Source organism: Felis catus, chromosome E1, assembly GCF_018350175.1.
Source record: "Felis catus isolate Fca126 chromosome E1, F.catus_Fca126_mat1.0, whole genome shotgun sequence".
NCBI lineage: Eukaryota > Metazoa > Chordata > Mammalia > Carnivora > Felidae > Felis > Felis catus.
This window is the reverse complement of record NC_058381.1, coordinates 35,697,677-35,718,348: the sequence shown is the minus strand read 5'-3', so window position 1 is coordinate 35,718,348 and position 20,672 is coordinate 35,697,677. Positions and strand designations below refer to the sequence as shown.

The 20,672-nt window shown below is 43.3% G+C and overlaps 1 protein-coding gene across 3 annotated transcripts in view; it reads left to right on the top strand.

Moving 5' to 3' along the window:
* Positions 1-2,853: 2,853 nt before the first annotated feature.
* KAT7 (lysine acetyltransferase 7) overlaps positions 2,854-20,672 on the top strand; it is a 32,282-nt gene continuing 14,463 nt past the window's right edge. The window contains exons 1-7 of one of the 3 annotated variants that reach the window (XM_003996705.6): positions 2,857-3,047; positions 5,494-5,641; positions 8,001-8,177; positions 9,786-10,025; positions 15,116-15,198; positions 18,479-18,568; positions 20,041-20,139. In XM_003996705.6, coding sequence (XP_003996754.1) covers positions 3,033-3,047; positions 5,494-5,641; positions 8,001-8,177; positions 9,786-10,025; positions 15,116-15,198; positions 18,479-18,568; positions 20,041-20,139 — 852 coding nt within the window. In that variant the 5' untranslated portion in view covers positions 2,857-3,032. Of the gene's footprint in view, positions 3,048-5,493; positions 5,642-8,000; positions 8,178-9,785; positions 10,026-15,115; positions 15,199-18,478; positions 18,569-20,040; positions 20,140-20,672 lie in introns of all 3 variants that reach the window. The other 2 variants (XM_019817717.3, XM_003996706.6) reach the window with 2 other exon arrangements.

Below are 20,672 nucleotides of genomic sequence, written 5' to 3'. Positions count from 1 at the left end.
CCCGATGCAGGGCTCAAACTCACGAACTGTGAGATCGTGACCTGAGCTGAAGTCGGTCGCCCAACCAACTGAGCCACCCAGGCGCCCCTACATTTATTTAGTCTTTGAGAGACAGAGCATCAGCAGGGGAGGGGCAGAGAGAGAGAGAGAGAGAGTCACAGATTCCGAAGCAGGCTCCGGGCTCCGAGCTGTCAGCACAGAGCCCGACGCGGGGCTCGAACTCAAACCACAAGATCATGACCTGGGCCGAAGTCGGATGCTCAACTGACTGAGCCACCCAGGTGCCCCCCGCCCCCCATTCTGTGTTCCTTGAGCTGAAGTGAGGTTGAACAGACATAAGCAATCATTAGACCATGTGCACATTCACAAACATTAGGATGCTAGCCATGACTAGGGTGACTGGAATTATAAATATCAGTAACAACGGCCACTTATTGAGCACTTACTCTGGTCAGGACCTTTGCTAAGCGCTTTACCACAATCACCTCTTTTGAGCCTTACAACAGCCTTGTGGGGGCAGCTATTGGCATCTCCATTTCACAGATAAGAAAACCGAGGCACAAATTCGAAAACTTGTCCGAGAGCACTGCAGAGAGAAAGTGGCAGGGCTGAAATTCAAAGCCAGATCTGACATCAGAGCCCTGTACCGGACGCTAGGAGAACTGATGAACGAAATAAATAGGAGTTATGTTCCTATTATCTGTTTGGAAAGGAGAAGGAGGAACAGGACATCTACCAAGTTGTATAAGGAAAAGTATAAATATAGCAGTGCAAAATATCATATCACGGTGCCTTACTACCTTAGAATGAATACATCAGGAAAGACTTTCTGAAGAAAGTAAATTTTTTAATGTTTATTTGTTTTTGAGAGACAGACACACACACAGAGCATGAGCGGGGGAGGGACAGAGAGGGGAAGACACAGAATCCGAAGCAGGCTCCAGGCTCTGAGCTGTCAGCACGGAGCCCGACACGGGGCTCGAACTCACGGACCGCGAGATCATGACCTGAGCCGAAGTCGGACGCTTAACCGACTGAGCCACCCAGGCGCCCCCCCATTCCGCTTTAAGGATACATTTTCCTTAGGACCATCTTTCTATCCTATTGATGTTAGTTTTTTTCATCTTTTTTTCCAGGGTGCACATTTTCCAAGGAGAAGAACCATGTCTAAATGAAACTGTACATTCTTTCGTGTCAGCCGCAGTGTTGGAGAATCCAGTGTAAGAGATTAACGTTGAACATTCGTAATGCTGGTGTTCGTATGACGAGTGGTTACGTCAGGATAAGATCTTCTAAAGTGCTAATTTCCAGGGAGGGATATTTCACCATCTTTGAGGGCTATCCATTCAGAGACTGTGAAAGGGTAAACATGATTTGATTGACTAGCAAGCATTTCCTGTGCATAGAGGACCGTGTGGGCACTATTAAGGATGACACACAAAACTGAGATGTGCTTTTAGCATTAAGAGCTCCAACAAGTTCTTATGTCCAATTCAACCTAAAGCAGGTTATTCAGAGGTATTTATACTAAACCCTAGAAGCTAGATACTAAATACTGAAAGCTGCCTGTATTGCCACCAGCCCAGAATGCCCCCCCAGGAGAGTGCTGGCTAAGGGTCTGGAACTTGAACTCTTCCTAGTTCTCTGTTTAGCACAGCAGTCAGATGTTTACCTTCGGCTGCTTTGTTCTTTAGCTCTGCTCCAGGGGGAAAACTCCATCTTACTTGGCCTCAGGTGAAACTGGGGTCCAGGAGTCTAACTTAATGACTGAGTATGCCTGGATTCCACCCGGTCGCTCTTCGCCAACCTTTGGTCCTCTCAGAGCATTTCCTCCAGAGAGATTACATCCTCAAAGCCTGCTCTCCATTTGCCAGCCTTTTAAAATTGCTCTCCTCCTAGCCTTGCATCCTTGACCAACTCTTCCTTCCTCTCAAGACAGGCCTTATTATTATTATTATTATTATTATTATTATTTAAATATTCATGCCTTTTTTTTGTTAAGCTCCAGCTTTACTAAAAATATTCCTTCCTCTCTTCTTCCCTCCCCCAACTCCTGGCTCAAGCATCTAGATTTCCAGAGTTAACTTGGGCTAAGTGGGGATCACTGCTTCTCCGACTCTCGCTACCGCATCAGCACCCGCCCCCACCCCCGCGAGCCACCCAGGGCTCTGAAACCCACACAGAATGGGGGAAGGAGATGGGCGCTCACCACAGAGCGAATGTGGGAATTCTCTGGAGCTACAGCCTCTGGAGAATGGTTCTGCCTCTTTCCGCGACCTGAACGACTAAACTAACTTACTTGCTGTTCGCTACGGGCAAGGACAATGTCTCCTCTACCAGACAACAAACTTCCTGATGATGGACGCTACCCTTCAGTTCCTTTTACAAGCCCCCATTCCCACCACTTTGAGACACAGGATGGCTTTTAAGATGCAATTTCTGGGGCAAAATATCCCTTCCCAACGTTGAGTTTAAAGGATAAACAGAAACGTCCTTTGGTCAACCAGGCAACCAAGGGGTTAAACCTCAGCCACCTGATGGATTCTGGGGGTTTCCTTCCTCTACTTCAGAAATTAAAACGAACGGGAAGGGAAATTTTGCCCAAGGTAAAGATGAGAACCGTTAACTTCAATTGTCAGGCTTCAGCCCCAAACAAGAATGGCTGCCAACGTCCACAAAAGGTGCCAATCCCCTGACTAAACATGGCTGGCCCGGGTTTCTACCACCGCGCTACTTTCTGCCCAATTCTAAAATGGCGCTCACTAGCCTCACCAGAAGGAGCGAACCTCCCAGCACCCTCTCTGGCCCGTAACGTCAGGTGACGCGAGCCCCAGCCGGAAGTGAAGGAAAAAGCGCCTCAGCCCGCGGCGCCTGCGCAGAAGGGTCTAGACGCTGTGAAGCAGGAGGCACTTGGGATCGTCCGCAGGATTGGGACTGCTACAGAGGCCGCCACGGAGCCCGCCGGAGCCACCGTTCCTGCTGCTGCTGCCGCCGCTGCCCGAATCGGAACTGTCGGGCCGCAGCCGCCGGCAATGCCGCGAAGGAAGGTGAGAGGAACAGGACAGAGGGATGGCGGGTGTCTAAGGACAGTCGACTGAGCAACGTGACGCAGTTGGCCACGCCTCACGGTGGTTGGGTGCCAACTTCCCGCTTCCCCCAATCTAGCTCAGCAGCCCTCTCTTCTGTCCATACCCGACAGAAAAATGTGGGCCCGATCCTGGCCTCGGCCTATGCTTGCAACTATTCCCGCCCTCTGCTTGCCTGGCTCGGAGGCGTTCTTCTCGGTAATTGGTCGCTGAAACGCCTGAAAGCATATTGATTGGCTGGTGACACCGCCCATTTGGGTCCAACGGTCACCTCCCCGCGTGCGGGGGCGGTGTCGGGGCCTGGCCCTACAGCTCTCCGACTGGCTGTAGAGAACGATCCCTCCTCTCTTGATTGGCTAGACTTGGCAGTCTGTCCCGTGGGGGCGCGGCGTAGCAGTAGCGCGATTGGGGGGCACGAATCCCCGCCCTTCCGGCCGGGGATGCTGATAGGTGCATGGGCGGGGTTTTGGAGCATCCTTCCTCTCCAGGCGGGGGGCACAACAAAGCAGAAGACTGGATGGTAGAGAACCAGCGCCCACTCCCTAGGGATCCCGCTCAGGCCCTTTTGCATCTAAGACGTATTTTTTTCCTTAGCTGCTCATTTGGACAGCGGCCAGAAAATGCAGTTCGTAAAGTCAAAAACTTTCCACAATTAGATAGGATTTATAAGGTCACCTAGGGACACCCCCATCCCTTTTCTTTGCAGCTGAACAAACAGAGGCCTAATGGAGTGCCCTAAGCCACTCCCACTAGGCAATAGCAGAGCCTGGACTACAGAACAAATCTAATTCAACAAATGTTTATTGACTGCTTGCTACTGTGCTAGTTGCTGGGGATTCACAAATTAATCAGACATGATCCCTGGCTTAAGGAGATCACAGTCTGATGGGGAAAACGGACATATAAATAAGTGTAGAAGGAGCTAGTAAATTCTCTGCGTGGAGGTATATACAAAGTATTATGGGAGGGAAGTAAGAGAGCGATTAAGTCTGCTCTGGAGTAAGATGGGAAGGAGGTTGGTGAAAGCCAGAGAGAAGAGCTGAATTCCAGGGTCAAACCAGGAAGGGATGGTCAGGGACTCAAATAACTGGATAACTGGACTAGATGACCTGTAGACTCCCCCTTCATCTTATGACTCTGAAGTCTCTGCTCATTTCTGGGCAGTTTACCCTTGAAATGTTTGGAAAGCTGCATGGTGTTCTTGCTTATTTCTGCAGAAATCTGTTTTTTCACAGAGGTTTTCAAATAAAACATCTGAACCTTTTATTTTCTCCTAAAATGGCCTACATTGGTAGGTGGTATTTATTTATACGAAGGCTAACCAAATGCAGGAATAGTGTTGGTGCCTTGGAATAGGTCCACAGTCCCTTTTCTGCAGTTCCCAAATACAAAGAGCTTTTGAAAATGTAAGTGTTTTTAGTAACTTATTTGGTGGCAAAACCTGTCCTGAACTATGCTGAGGCTACTTACAGGTTTTGTGTGTCTGATTTGGGGCGATTGTTTCTATATTCTGCTGTAGAAATGTTAGTGTGTTTGATTGTGGAGTGTTACTTGAGGGATATATGCAAAGTATTCCCTTTCCAAAAAGCCAAAAAGTTAGGAATTTCAAGCACAACTGGCCCCAAACAAAGGGTTTTGGATAAAAAATAGAGGACTTGTGGTTTGAGGCTTTGTATTTTCTAAGCAAATGCTCTCTCCTTCCTGGCTTAGTAAAGGGTGTAGCGGTAATGCTCAACTGATAAAAGTTATCTTTATGGCTAATCATCTTCAGGAGGCTAAAAATTGACAAATGATTATTGAAAAGAGGATAAAATCTCTGTTCTTAGATATTTACAAGTCTTCACATGCAAGCCGCTTTTTTTTTTTTTTTAAAGCACTTTCAGCATTCACGTGGAGAAACTTCATAGATAGATAACGTAAGAAAGAAGAACTTTAGTCTTTTCCTTTAAGTTCTCTTGGCATCAGAGTTGTGGACCCTGGTATTTTGAATTAGTGTATGGTTTAAAAAAAAATGTGATGGCTGTTCGTGGAGACTTTGAACAAAAGCTACTCCAAAGTTAAAAGGGGTCCAGCGCTGACGTTTTTCTCCCCACCGTGGTCTCGAAGTACGTAGTTACGTCAGCCAGACCATTTCGAATTAGGTACTTTTATTTCCAGTTTGTGGTACTGACCTCTAAATGTACTTGTTTCAGAATTAGTGACAATAAAGTAAGAATTAATTCTCTTTGTTATTTAACCAAGGTGCATTACTTGCAGGTTGTTCCATTTAATGCCTTAAATAAAGGGAATTTGGTGGTGGAATCCTTTCTTAGTGTTTTCGGTATCATAATTCATTTTATTTCCAGTGTTAAGACAAACCCACAGAGTAAATGCTTCTGTGCTAATGTCTGGATCTATGGTGTTACAGAGGAATGCAGGCAGTAGTTCAGATGGAACCGAAGATTCCGATTTTTCTACAGATCTCGAGCACACAGACAGTTCAGAGAGTGACGGCACGTCCCGGCGATCTGCCCGAGTCACCCGCTCCTCAGCCCGGCTGAGCCAGAGTTCCCAAGGTATAAGAATTCATTCTTCCTGACCGGGCCTCCTAGCCACCTCGCCGGTCATCATATTCTTGTGTGAATGTGGAAACTGGTCCTTTGGCTTGGTGTAGATGACAAAATCTGGTAAAATACAGGGTCAATGCCTGCAGAAGTATCAGGTTCTTAAAAATGGTTCTGTTGGGGGTTGTCCAGTTTGTAGACCCAAAAGAACTATATCTGATACAACGACTGTGTGGCGCGTATATGTCTTAAGTACATTTAACTTTTGTTTACAATAATAGTTTTTCCATGAGCAAAATGGGAAGACCACATTTTTACTTTCTGTTGGAATGGCTTAGACTTAGGCATTTGAAATAGTCTCTTGAGCTTGTTTTTGGAGGAGGTTCAATACTTCTAAATACTTCCATAACTTAGATGTAATTCTGTAACGTGGTCAGACATGATTCATAGACATAAGTAGTTGCATCCAACTACTTTACGGTTGTAAATACCCAGAAGTTGGCTTTGGTAGTAAAGAATAGAGGACCTCCGTGTTGGAAGGCAGTTTGAAGGTTCTCTAGTGCGATTAGCCATCTGGGCTTTGATTTAGAAGGTACCCCTCATCCCTCCTGGTTCTGCTCTGGGATTCATTCCCTGGGGAGGAAAGAAAGTTTCAGTTAATACAAAAAGCTAATGATCAGTAGCTGATGAGAGATTAAGGGGGAAAATTTTGTAATATGCTTCAAGCACTTAAATAGTGCAGGTCTAGTTACTGCTTTAGGAGCACGTTACAAAATGAGAGAAAAACATCAGTTTTTCAAGGGAGAAAATGAGAACATTCTCAACAACTGTTCCTAACTTTATTTTTGTTTTTAACATTTCAGCCAAAGTATAGCTGTTGTCTTTTTGTAAGTTTGTAAGTTTTGTAAGATTCTCAATTTGTAAGTTTTAATTTTTTTAGCATATTGGGAATACCGATAAAAAAAACTACTGTAATTCAGATACTATGCTATGTATTGGAATGCCATGATAGAAAAATCATAGTTCCTGCCCGTAAGGAGCTCACAGTTCAGTGTGAAATATAGTATGTCAGCTGATTGCAGTAATGCATTGTGGTTAAGAGCTCTGAGATGTTTGTATGGCATATTAGGGAAGTTCAGAGCTGGGGCCGGTCTCCAAGATGGAAATCTTAAAGGATCTGCTAGGAATTTACAAACTGAAAGGTGGGGAAACATCATTTTCGGTAGAGAGAACAGTATATGGAAAGGAAAGGGAGTAATATTCTCACAAAGCGTAATCGGCTGTGCCCTGGCCACCTGAAAGTTGAAAATATTCCAAACAGCTAGGAAATAACTGGGTCCTGGGTCACTTCTTAGTTGTTCTACTTCATAACTATGGAGTTGGACAACGCCTAGGGGCATCATTTCACAATGTAGTCTGTGTAAGGTGGCTCTCTCTAAAGCAAGATATAGACCCTATTATGAATTGGCTGAGTCCCCTGGAGGCGTGTAAACTGATAACCTAGCTGTGTGCTTTTTTTTTTTTTTTTAACCCAAAAGTTTGAGAATTTCAATTTTCTTCTTTGCAGAATAAGATGCACATATCATCTTAGGATCTTTTGTTGTTTAAAACACGCTTTAGTTTCAGCTTTGAATCTTTTTCTAATTCTTTTTTCAGTGTCATCAAATTAGAGATGTGAAAAGGCTGCTGGGTGATTCAGAATAGTTTTGTTATCCAAAAGAATTTCAAAAGCTGTGTTCTTGCCTTACCCTTCATGAATCCATTATGACTTTGCTTCAGAGTATCAGACAGGGTAATCAGGAGGAACACAAGAGATGTCTGAAGAAAGGAAATACGTGTATTGTTCTACCTTTAGAAGTAGAGTACCTGTTTGCTGGTGGGTTGGAATAAGGAAAGAAAGAGACGTTGCAGCTAATACTTAGAAAGCTATAGATCTAGGTACCAGGGATTACGTTAAACGTTGTTATGAATTATCTTACTTACTTCTCACAACAAAGGTGAGGAATGTACAAATAATTTACTTTTTTTAATTTTTTAATTTTTTTTTAATAATTCAGGGAAACAGGCCTGGAGAGATGAATTTGCCCAAGATGGTATAGCTAGTTGGTACGGTGCAGGGGAATTGAATGGGAGTCAGTTTTGATTCCAGAACCTAAAACTATTAATTCTGTACTATATTGGATTTCTATGCCTGACCTAGTCTCTTTAGCTTCCATTTTATTTAATAAAATAGACATTTTAATGATTTGTTGGATTTTGTGAAATACGAAGAGGAGGGCACAGGTGGTAATAAGTCATATGGATGAGAAATAAAACAAATTTCCTTCTTTTCTCTTTAATTATTTTATTATCTTTTAAAATTGGGGATCAGATTCCAGCCCGGTTCGAAATTTGCAATCTTTTGGCACTGAGGAGCCTGCTTATTCTACCAGAAGAGTGACCCGTAGTCAGCAGCAGCCTACCCCAGTGACTCCAAAAAAGTACCCCCTTCGGCAGACTCGTTCGTCTGGCTCAGAAACTGAGCAGGTGGTTGACTTTTCAGATAGAGGTGAGTGAGTATAGTATGAATTGGTCAGTTACAGAGAAGATCTGGTCAGTTTCCTCTTAAGGAAGGCTTGGGGCCACTGCAGGTAGATGCCTGGTACTGACGAAATTCAGCTAGGTAAATGCTGTTTGCCGGATTCCTTTCTTGAATGTCTTGCTGAGGACCGTTTTGCTCTAGAGTACTCTTGAAGTTTACAGTCTCTGGAGTATATTGGGTTGGACCTATAACAGGCAAAAGGGACTGTGGCCCTCTTACCCACAGATGAGGAAGGCCTAAACCAGATTTTCTTACGTTCATGCTTCTCTGTCCATTTATCTCGGAAATTCCGGGGAGAGGTGACCTTCGGTAATGGGGGATGGCGAGCTGTGGTGATCGTGATTCACCAGCCCAAATCAGAGGCCTTAGCGCATGGCTTATAGACTGGGGAGCGTCTAGTCTGCCAACACGCTCAGATGGTTTGCTTGCACAGGGTTCCCATTTTTATTTTTTATTTTTTCAAAGTTTGCTTTGAGAGAAAGAGAGCACAAGCAGGGGAGGGGCAGAGAGAGAGAGAGAGAGAGAGAGAGAGAGAGGCTCTTAAGCACGCTTCACGCTGTCAGTGTGTGGAACCTGATGTAGGGCTTGAACCCACGAACTGCGAGATCGTGACCTGAGCTGAAATCAAGAGTCAGACACTTAATCGACTGAGCCAGCCAGGTGCCCCACTGTGTTTACACTTTTAAAAGTTTGTTGCCAGCATTTGAAAATACAGAGATTTCATATAAAAACCTGAGTTACTAGTTTCCTTTAAAAAATGCAAATCTCCGGGAACATGAATGAGGTAACCCATTCACTCACAGTATTGACTAGAGCGGAATAGTAGTTGTCTCCTTGAGATGGACAGTTGGGTCTCTGTTTGGCCTTGCCCAGCTCCTATAGGCATTTGGTTTACAACCCGTGATTTATAATCTACATTTTTAGATTACTCACAAGCTATCTCGAGAGCCAAGTTCATTCACGCTCACACACCAAGCCTGTCATCCATTTCTCTTCCATCCTGTGTGTCTCCTAGGAGTGGAATGGGTTATTTTATTTTATTTATTTCATTGCATTTTTATTTTTGCTTTTTGAGAGAGGGGGAGAGAGAATGAGAGTGCATGCGTGCGTGTGCTGTCCAGCGTGGGAGGGCCAGACGGAGAGGGAGAGAAAGAATCCCAGGCAGCCTCCATGCCCAGTGAGGAGCCTGAAGCGGGGCTTGATCCCATGACCCTGGGATCATGACATGAGCCAAAGTCAACATTTGGACACTCAACCGACAGCCAGCCAGGCGCCCCTGGATGGTAATTTTAAAGAAAAATTTGCCTCCATCTAGTTTTGATTATCCATGGTTGGGGGTTTGTGAGGAACACAGATAAGTGAAATGTATTGGGGAAATTCCAAACTTAATTGTAGTCAGAATGTAAAGTTGCACAAAGGAATGATGTTAGTTTCTCTTCATGTTCATTTATAGCAGATAAGTGGTTAGAAGTTACTGGTTAAACGATAGAGGATCTGGAAAGTCCATAAACTCTTCTGAATAGTAAACCTCAAATGAACTTCATTCATGAGCTCTACCAATTACTTTTGCTTTAGAAACTAAAAATACAGCCGATCATGATGAGTCTCCACCTCGAACTCCAACTGGAAACGCACCTTCTTCTGAGTCTGACATCGACATCTCCAGCCCTAATGTGTCTCACGATGAGAGCATGGCCAAGGACATGTCCCTGAAGGACTCAGGCAGCGATCTCTCTCATCGCCCCAAGCGTCGTCGCTTCCACGAAAGCTACAATTTCAATATGAAATGTCCTACTCCAGGCTGTAACTCTCTAGGTGAGTGTGCCCAGCTTCACGATGCCTGTGTTCTGTGCTTCTCGCCCTCTGGACTTAGGCTCCTGAAGAAATGTTCTGTGTTCCCTTGTGACCTAGCTCCTTAGGTTCTTCAGTGGTGCTCAGAGTATCACTGGGTTGCCCACTTGAATATTTTTGCTTCTTGGCCCGTTGTCCGTCCATAACAGATCTGATTGGAAGGAAATTAAGTGGGATGCACCATTCTGCTTATCGAGAGCTTCCCCCCGTGAAAAATTTCCTCCTTTTTCCTGCAAAAAACAAAACAGAGGACCAGTTACCTTCAGACAACTCATTGTATGGCGCGTAGTTCAAATTCAATGAGTGTAAGCTAATGCACAACACCGGTTGTGCGGCCACAGCTGTTAAGGAAGTGAGAAAAACAGATTTCTTGTTGCATGGCTTGAAACTAAAAGGGCACAGAGGAGACCCCGGCCTTTTGTGACTTCAGTGGTTTTAGGTCTTGTGTGCTTAATCAATACAAACCAGACAAGTATTTCTTCTCAGATAAATGAGTATGTCTTTGTTTTCTTATGACCTTGACTCCTGACTGACAGATTCTTACAGTGGTTTAAACCTTATTAATGCTCCTTAGGTGAGCTTCAGTGCACATGTTGGGCGTAAGTTTTTGTCTAGAGTTGGAAGGTGCTGACTTTGAGATCACAGGCATTTCTCCACAGAGTCTACTTCTCAAATTTGTGAACTTTTGATTGTGGCCATCAGGTTCAGAAAAGGTAGAACAGAGTGAGCTGCTGCTTTGTGGGCCCACAGTATGTTTTCCCTAGTATTTAATTTATTTGGATCTTTTCCGGGTCTTGGCACTGGCTTCTCAGATAATTTGAACTCAGAATGCACAGAGCGTAAATTCCCCTGAATGTCATACCAGCCTTTGCTCAAAGAAGCTAATTGGTTCAGGCCTAAATCTGTTTCCTTGTGCAAATAATGAAAAAGTAAGACTAGACCTCGTCATATAAACACCAGTGTTTAAGAGCTAGCCAACATGCTCTAAGAGGGTAAGGGGATCGACTTGCCGCACAGCAAGGAAAGGGACTCCGGCACTGCTGGTCACTGTCCGTGCATCCCTAAGTTGTTCCCTTTATGTCGTGTGATTAATTAGCTATTCAGTATATAGTTATTGAATGTTTGCTATGTACCGGACACTGTTTTAGGTTCTGGGGATGTAGCTATGAACATGTCAAAGTTCCTACCCTCACGGAGCTTATAGTCTAACTGGGAAGGTCAAAACAGGTAGGTGTACAATAGGTCAACTAGAGATCATTTTCTGAAGGAAGATAAGGTAGTGCTGAGAGGCCAAGTAAGGTGTTGTGCATATGTACGGCCATGCACACCCACACACACACCAGTGCAAAGGGTATGGGACGGGAGAATGCTTAGGCCTTTGAGGCACACTTAGGGGCCACTATGCCTAGGGCGGAGCAGCCACAGTGGACAGGAGGAGGTGAGGTCAGAGTCGGGCCTGACCGTGTGTTATCTTTGCTCAGTACTTAACCCCCTTAATGGAGTAGATGAGCGGAGAAATACAAATCTGTTGCATCAGAGAAAGTTCACTTTGAATTTTGGTGTTAATCTGCTGGCAAAGTTTGAAAAGTGTGAACCTGAGCTTCCAAAATTATTTTTCATAAGGCGGCACCCGGCTGGCTCGGTCAGTAGACCATGTGGTTCTTGATCTTGGTCGTGAGTTCAAGCCCCACATTGGGCAGAGATTACTTAATAAAAAAAAAAAAAAAATCCATTGCCAAAATTACTTTTGATCCTGTTCCACTCTTTATGTTTGGGAAAATAATGTCGTTAATTTGTGTGTGTGTGTGTGTGTGTGTGTGTGTGTGTGTGTGTGTGTGTATAATTTTGGTATAAAAGTATTATGTGCTTGTACAAACTTACAAGCCCTGAAATGAATAACTAAAAGTTCTCCTTCACTCATATCCTCAGATATAAAACTATTCTTGGTAGTTTTTTATGAATGCTTCTAGTAAGTTTGTGTGTTTGTGTGTATGTACGTACACATGTATATGTACATATATTTCCTTTTTGTTATTCACAAAAGGGAAAATACAGTGGTTGGTTTGGCATCTTGGGTATTTTACTTACTTAGGGTTCCATCTATTTAAAAGAATACAGAGCATTCCATTATATTGAAAGCTTATAAATTAAAAAAAAATTTTTTTTTAATGTTTATTTATTTTAGAGAGAGAGAGAGAGACAGAACATGAGTGGGAAGGGGCAGAGAGAGAGGGAGACACAGAATCGGAAGCAGGCTCCGGGCTCTGAGCTGTCAGCACAGAGCCTGACGCGGGGCTCGAACCCATAAGCCACGAGATCATGACCTTGAGCTGAAGTCAGACGCTTAACCGACTGAGCCACCCAGGCACTCCTAAAGCTTATAAATTTTTTAAGTTGTACAGTATAAGTTGACATTTAGATTTCTCATTTTTAGCTACTTTGAATATTACTATAGTGGATAGTCTTGTACGTATGTAGTTTGATGTCTTGCTAGAAAACCTGTGGAATAAATTTGTAACAATAGAATTACTAGATCAATAGATTAGCTATCCTATTTATAAAACTTTTAATATAGACTCATTTGATTGGTTTTAGTTTATTTATTATAAACTAAGACATTTGAATAATTTACTCAGAAGATATAGATGAATAATATCTTAGAAATATCTACAGAGGGGCACCTGGGTGGCTCAGTCGGTTAAGCGTCCGACTTCGACTCAGGTCACGATCTCGCGGTCCGTGAGTTCGAGCCCCGCGTCGGGCTCTGTGCTGACAGCTCGGAGCCTGGAGCCTGCTTCAGATTCTGTGTCTCCCTCTCTCTCTGCCCGTCCCCCGTTCATGCTCTGTCTTTCTCTGTCTCAAAAATAAATAAACGTTAAAAAAAAAATTAAAAAAAAAATATCTACAGAAATATTTTTTAGAAATAATCTACAGAAAGAAGACTTTCTAAAACATGGATGCTTTACATTTTGTACACGGTGTTTGATCACTGAGGTTAGTTTTTTGTGTGCAAGATAAATTGAACAGATCTCTAAAATCACATTTTTAACAACACAATCCTGGAGAAATGGCAGTCCGCATAACATGTATTAATTCCTGTCTCTCCCAATACGTGAACTATTGTTCTTTACAGCTTACTTTATAAATCATATATGATTTTTAAAATCCCATTGTCTCTATTACCCAAAGGTTTTATAAGCTTTTTGGTTAAAGAGACGTATAAAAAGGAAGTAATGTTCAGTTCCCTGTGTGTTTCCCAAAGCCACATGAAAAATTAAAAAGTGAAGAGATACCCCTTTAAAGTGAGCTTTTTGTATTGTTAACTCCTCACGTTATCCCCTCATAAGAAGGAGTTTTGTGCTAACTTGTGCCTATGTATTTGTGTTACAGTGGTATATTAGTTTCAGGTGTATGATATAGTGACCCAGCAATTCTATACATTACCCAGTACTCATGAAGCTAAATGTACTCTTGAACCCGTTTATCTGTTTCACCCCTTCCGTCTTTGGCGTCACCACTTTGTTCTCTGTATTTAAGAGCCTGGTGTTTTTTTGTTTGTTTGTCTCTTTTTTTTCTTTGTTTGTTACTCTGAAACAATTCCACTTATGAGTAAAATCATATGGTATTGGCCTTTCTCTGACTCACTTATTTCACTTAGCATTATGCCATCCATATTGTATAAAATTTTTTTTTGAGTTTATTTGTCTTGAGAGAGAGAAAGCACAAGTGAGGGAGGGGCAGAGAGAGAGGGAGAGAGAGAATCCCAAGCAGGTTCCGTGCTGTCAGCGTGGAGCCCGATGTGGGGCTTGAACCCACGAGCCGCAAGATCATGACCCAAGCTGAAGTCAGACACTCAACCTACTGAGCCACCCAGGTGCCCCTATACCATCCATATTGTAAATGGCAAGATCTCGTTCTTTTTTATGGCTGAGTAATAGCCCATTATTAAAAATACCATCTATTAAGAAGTCTGATCACAGAAGCCTAAATCTTTAAACAAAATCAGCCCCCTTCCAAAAAAATGAATATATTTAATCTGATTCAAAATTATCAACATATGTTTATTTGCAGAATAGAAGAGTCCATTTTCTTTTTCATTTTCCAGAAGTTTCTTTTGATTATCGAAAGAAGTTCAATTCGGATTGGGTAGCATTGCATCATAGAAAGGAAGGAGCACTTGATATACATATAACTTGATAATTTAGCAACGGAAAGTTAAATTTCACCAAAAGAAAATGTTTCTGTTTGTAATTTTGTTCCTTTTTATAAATATATGGCTTTATGATTTTTTAGAATTTGAGAAATACATTATCAGAACAGAAAGAACTGAGGCGCCTGGATGGTTCAGTCAGTTAAGTGTCCAGCTCTTGACTTTGGCTCAGGTCATGATCTCACAGTACCTGGGTTCGAGCCCCGTTCGAGCCCCGCATCCGGCTCTGTGCTAACAGCACAGAGCCTGCTTGAGATTCTGTCTCCCTCTCTGTCTCTGCCCCTCTCCTGCTTGCTCTCTATCTCTCTCTCAAAATAAGTAAAAATAAAGTTTAAAAAAAAAAAAGAACAGAAGGAACTACAGTTTATATTGAACATATACAAGTATGTTCAAAGATTGCCAGATCCCTCCTGTGGCAAAAAAGAATTCATCAGTGGGTGCAAGTTATGGCCCTGGCAGCACTTACTTTTGGTGGATTCAATTTGTGATCAGATACATATTGGATAGAAATGATACAGCCAGATTACACAGTTGTCCTATAGAAAACTTATCACTTTGGGGCACCTGGGTGACTCAGTTCGTTGAGCGTCCGACTTCAGCTCGGGTCATGATCTCATGGTCTGTGGGTTCGAGCCCCATTTCGGGCTCTGTGCTTGACAGCTCAGAGCCCAGAGCCTGCTTCCGACTCTGTGTCTCCCTCTCTCTCTGCCCCTCGCCTGCTTGCTCTCTGTCTCTCCCTCAAAAATAATAAACATTAAAAAATTTTTTTCACGCAAGAAAACCCACGTCACTTTATGAACTTAAATCTTCTGTCTCGAGATAAAGTTTTTTCCTCTTTTAACAGGACATCTTACAGGAAAACATGAGAGACATTTCTCCATCTCAGGATGCCCGCTCTATCATAACCTGTCCGCTGATGAGTGCAAGGTAATTGTATTCATTATTTGACTCTATACTTAATCTAGTGAGTGCTTTTCCGTTGCCAGGCACTTGGCTAAACACTGGGGATACAATGTGAACAAAATAGGCAAGGTCCTTTTTCTTATCTTCCAGTGGAGGAAACAATAAAAATACAGCTGGGTTTTTTAAAGAAAGATTTAAACAGATAAATAAAAGAATTACAGTATGTAATGACTGCTTCGAAAGAAATTAATAGGGAGATCTGGAACATTTGGAATATCATCCTGTGTGCATTGATATTTTCCATCGAAAATTGACTTCGACGAGGCAGGGACCTTTTCCACGAGGAATTAATTTGCCTAAATATGTGATCTCAGTATTTGTGCATTAAGTTCTCTTCTCGTGAATCTGTGAAGACATTTTGCTCTTTAAATTTTTGCATGATTATTTTCCTTTGGCTCTGTTTCTGCAGAATACGTTTCCTTTTTGTTACTCTCAGTCACACCCACTCTTGGCCAGTTTTTGTCTTAAATTCTTGAAAAATATAGTCCTACGTAACTTTTGGGATTTGGGGGTGATGGATTTAGGAGAGCCTAAGACCCTATTTTGTGGGCTCCTGTATCGGCTGCTGCTACCAAGGATGAAACTAATAATGGGGAAGCAGGAGTTGCAAACACGCTTCATTAAATGCATTGCGTGGGTAGTGTTTGGACAGGTTATCCAAGCTCATGGCATCAAAGTATTAACTGTTCCTGTGGTTGTTATTTCCTAACAACGCCAGGGTCACAGATTTATTCCTGTCTGAGCCAGTTTCATCCTAAGAAAAATGAGAATCCCTAACTAACACTAGTTCTTTCCGATTCAGGAATTTGTCCTCTTTTTCTTAACGAGACCACACGATGGGAAGTTTCTTTGCATGTTTAGTCTTTCAGCAAAGTAGTAGACTTTGAAAGCTTGCATGGATTTCAAGGTTGAAGACACTGTCATTTTTCTTTATTCCAAATCTCTTGTGTAAGCAGGCTCATTTCTTCTGCTCTGTGTAAGAGTGAGTGGTTGGTCTGCCCATTATCTTCCCATTAGTCTGAGACCAGATCCCAACAGGAGCAGCTCTGCCGGTATCTGCAGCAGAAGCCGACAAGGCTTTGGGTCTTTCGTTCTCTGAAAATAACCGTGATCTCTTTTTTTGGGAGTCGTCCTCTACCTCTTGACTTTGAATATCGTGATCCGATGCTAAGCGTGGTCTCGCATTGACGTCTTCCTCGGGTACAGCTTTCAAAAATTGTTGGCTTGTAGCAATGTGAACGGGTTACCTTAAGCAGTTTATTTTTAAAAAAGAAAAAGAAAAATGCCAGTTTGGGGAAGAAAGTTCTGAAGAAAAGGAAAGCATTTCCTGAATTTTTCCTCTGTCGTGTTTTCTTCTTTGCAAGAGAAATCAGGTTCGGCATAATCCATCTTGACTGCTGGAACTTGGACGATCCAGAGAATTTCTGAAGGATATAGGTTTTTATTATATTTAGAATCCCAAGTGGAAGAATTATAGACCAACTCCTCACCTAAGTTGAAAGCTCTGTCATTTTTTTTTTAAATTTTTTTTTAACGTTTATTTATTTTTGAGACAGAGACAGAGCATGAGCAGGGGAGGGTCAGAGAGAGAGGGAGACACAGAATCTGAAACGGGCTCCAGGCTCTGAGCTGTCAGAGCCCGACGCGGGGCTCGAACTCACGGACCGTGAGATCATGACCTGAGCCGAAGTCGGCTGCTTAACCAACTGAGCCACCCAGGCGCCCTGAAAGCTCTGTCATTTTTAAAGTACTTGCCTATAGGTGGTCACTCTGAGTTTCCCAGTGGACAATTGCAATCAACGTTAGGACCGTTTTTATTCAGTTCCAGATTGCTGTGCCAAACACTGTGACAGATATCTGTGGGTTCTGTGAATCCAGTAAAAGACTGCGTTTGAGGAGCTAACGTTCTCGCAGGGCGAGGCAAAACACATACAAACTAATAAGTGAAGAAGAATTTCAAGCAGTGATAAATGCTGCGAGGAACCAAAAACTACAAATACAGAGAGTGGCTGTTTGGGGGTGACGGGGATACGGCACTGCTTCCGCTTGGGTTGTTCAGGAAGACCTCCTGGAGGAGTTGGCATCTGACCTGAGACGTGGCTGATGGGCAAAGAGACGGTTGTGTCCGGATCTAGGAGGGGAGACGTTAAGTGGAAGGACAAGCAAACACAGAGGCCGAGAGGTGGGGGTAAACGCCTGGGTTTGAGGGACCAAGAGTAGGCCAGCGTGGCTGGAACATGATCGGGAATGCGGAAGCCGGATCTAGATCCTGAAGGACCTGTTAAGGCCTTGGCTTTGGAAGTGCGTCTTTACTGTGATGGCGGTGGGACGCATTTGGAGGGCTTTAGCAGAGGTGTAATAGAATTTTCACGAGCACTTTTTAAAAGTCACGGCTGGTTCGTGGTGTGGAGAATGGACTGGAGGGGGCAGGCGCTGACCCAGGTAGACTAGTTGGCAGACCGCTCTGAGCTCAGGCAGGAGCTAGTAGCCCGGACTGGCGTTGTATCAGTGGAGATAAAGTAAGAATTGATTGGACTCGGGATATGTTTTGGAGGGGAGCAGCCTGATAGACTTGCTGATGGATTTTGTGACGCGAGGTGTGAGACAGAGAGAAGCGACGAGAGCGACCTTCTCGTTTCTGATGTGGTGAGTTGCTTAGAAAGCGTTGCTGTTGATAGACGGAATGTTTGGGAGGAGCCGATCTGTGGGAAAATGTCAGTCATTGTGTTTTGACCTGCCGAGTCCTAGCGTGAAGTTGAACAGGCGGTGGGATATGAGCCCTCTCCTTCCGGGAGGTGGTCCTGAAATGGTTGGGAGAGCTGATGTGATCCGTCTTAGGATCACCCGACTCCAGAGGTCAGTTTCCCTATAGACTTGGCCCCGGGCGTCCACCCTTTCCCTCGCACTTCTTTGCCCTGTGTTTGCACTTCCTCACCGTTTCTTGTTTCTTATCCACTGTACGGTGGGAAGGGTCCAGGCTCAGAGTCCTCAGACTGAATTAAAATCTTAGCCTTACCACCAGTCAGCGGTCTTGGTTTCACTTCTCTGACTCTAGTTCGTGGCTGAGGAGACAGACTGTGACGCCTGCCTCGCCTATTCTTGTAGAGATTGTGCTAATAAACGCGAAGACCCTTTGAAAGTGAAAGTGCAACGTAAATTCAAGGGATGACCATTGTATTCTTATGCTTTCAGTAAACTTAGTCTTAGAAGCAGGTGGATTTATTGACGTTGTTGATGGTTGCAGGTGAGAGCACAGAGCCGGGATAAGCAGATAGAAGAAAGGATGCTGTCCCACAGGCAAGATGACAACAACAGGCATGCAACCAGGCACCAGGTATGGGCCTTGTTAAACTCTGGCCGCTCACAGTCTGAGAGCCAAGTCTGGGATCTCCTCTGCCCCCTTAACGGTCTTTAGGTCTATCTGTGCCTCTCGTTCCCTGTGGTATTTCTAAATAACTGGTCTTCAGTCATGAACTCAGAAGCGTTTTTGTTTTGTTTTGTTTTTCCAAAGAGTAAAATTTCGTGAAACAAACACCTCTGCCTCATAAATGAAGGACTCGTGCTATTTATGATAATGATAGTAGTAGCGATAAAAGATAATCCTCATTCTTTGAAAGATACACTTGCTGCTCTGTTTCCTCACTTTGCATCTACGTTTTAGCCCTTTGTTCCTTTCAAACCCCTTCGCTCTGCTGGCATGTTTCCGAGGTCACCGGTGACTTTTCCTTAGCATTTGACACTTGTTGGTCATGTCATTTCTCTTCCATTTCTCTCTTCCCTTGGATTCTTAGACGCTGCTTTGCCCTAATTTGTCTACCTCTTTGAACGTTCGTGCTTGTTGATTACGCTTAAATTCCTAGTTCTTCCACGAATGCCTTTGGTCTTTGGTCTTGCTGTTTTTCTGCCTAACTCTGTGCCTATACCAAGAAGAAATTCTGCTTATCCTTCAAGGCCTTCAGCACCTCTCAGCTGTGGTAGGAATTCTTCCCAGGTCTCCTATCAAGAATGAATTTCTTCCTCATCTGTTCCATCGTAATGTTCTCAGAAGGCTGGTTTAGCCTTTATCACATATACGTACATAGTTCATCATACGGATGTCTGTTTTTGTGGTTAGACTATAGGTGGATAGCAGAGGAAGGCATGGTGAGGAGGGAGAAGTTTGGGTTTGGAGCCAGACAGATCTGGATTTGAATACTGTGATTCTGTGACTCTACCTGTGTGGTCTTGGGCAGGTCAGCTAACCTCCCTAACCTTTCTGTCCTTGTAACACACCTGGCATTTTTTTGTTAATAACAACGAGTGAAGAAGAATTCCTACCTGGTAGGGGTGTCAGCTAACAAAATACCTATATCCCCAGTGCTTGGCAGGTAATACGCACTCTGTAAGTGCGCACTCTGTAAGCTCTACTTTTTTTCATTGTCTGTCTTGGGTGCTAATCTTTCTCAGTGTAAAAATTGTATTCCTTGTCGTATCAGTACTTGGAAAACAGTAAACGTTCAATAAATGCTTACTGAATTGAAATCATCTTTATTTTATTCGTGTTGCTCTGGTGGAGACGTCCCTCCTTAATATGTGTTCTTTGGGGCTTAATATTTAAAATAAATATGAACTGCCTGTAACCACGGTGGCCTGGGAACCCAAGTTGGAATTTTAAAATTGCCGTCATAGGCATAGGGTGGCCTTCACACGTCTGGCGTTTTTTTCTTCCCTGCCATGTTTTGTTTTGTTTCATTTTGTTCTTCATTTTGAAACTTACTGACATAATGAGTTTTCTGGCTAGCTTCTCAGTTTTCTCTTTCCTTTCAGGCACCAACAGAGAGGCAGCTGCGGTATAAGGAAAAGGTGGCCGAACTCAGGAAGAAAAGGAATTCTGGGCTGAGCAAAGAGCAGAAAGAGAAATACATGGTGAGAAAACGTTGACCACTGGCATGAACTCTTGTAATTGCATGTGATTGCTTTTGGTTTCTAAACTCTGCTTTTCAGATTTGCTGTAAACGGTTAAATTTAGCCCCTTGAACAAATACCAAGATATTGGAGATGTCTGTATAAGGAAAAGTATTCCAACTGAGTGAGAGTCTGTGTATTTTTAATGGGAAAACAAAATTCCTACATGATAAAGAGTATTAATTGGGGGATGTATTCTATATAATAAGATTTCTTTGGTAGTATTTTAATTTTTTTCTAGTTTTAAAAGTAATGCACATTTGTAATAGGGAATACAGGCCAATTAAGAAAAGTACAGGGAAATAGGGACGCCTGGTTGGCTCAGTCAGAAAAGCATCTGACTCTTGATCTTGGGGTTGTGAGTTTGAGCCCCACATTGGGTGTAGTGGTTACATAAAAGTAACCACAGTTAGCGTTTGGGGGGAGAGCCTCCTGACCTTTTCTGACCTTTTACATAATGCCTTATTTATGTCATTTGGATATTACTGTAAGTA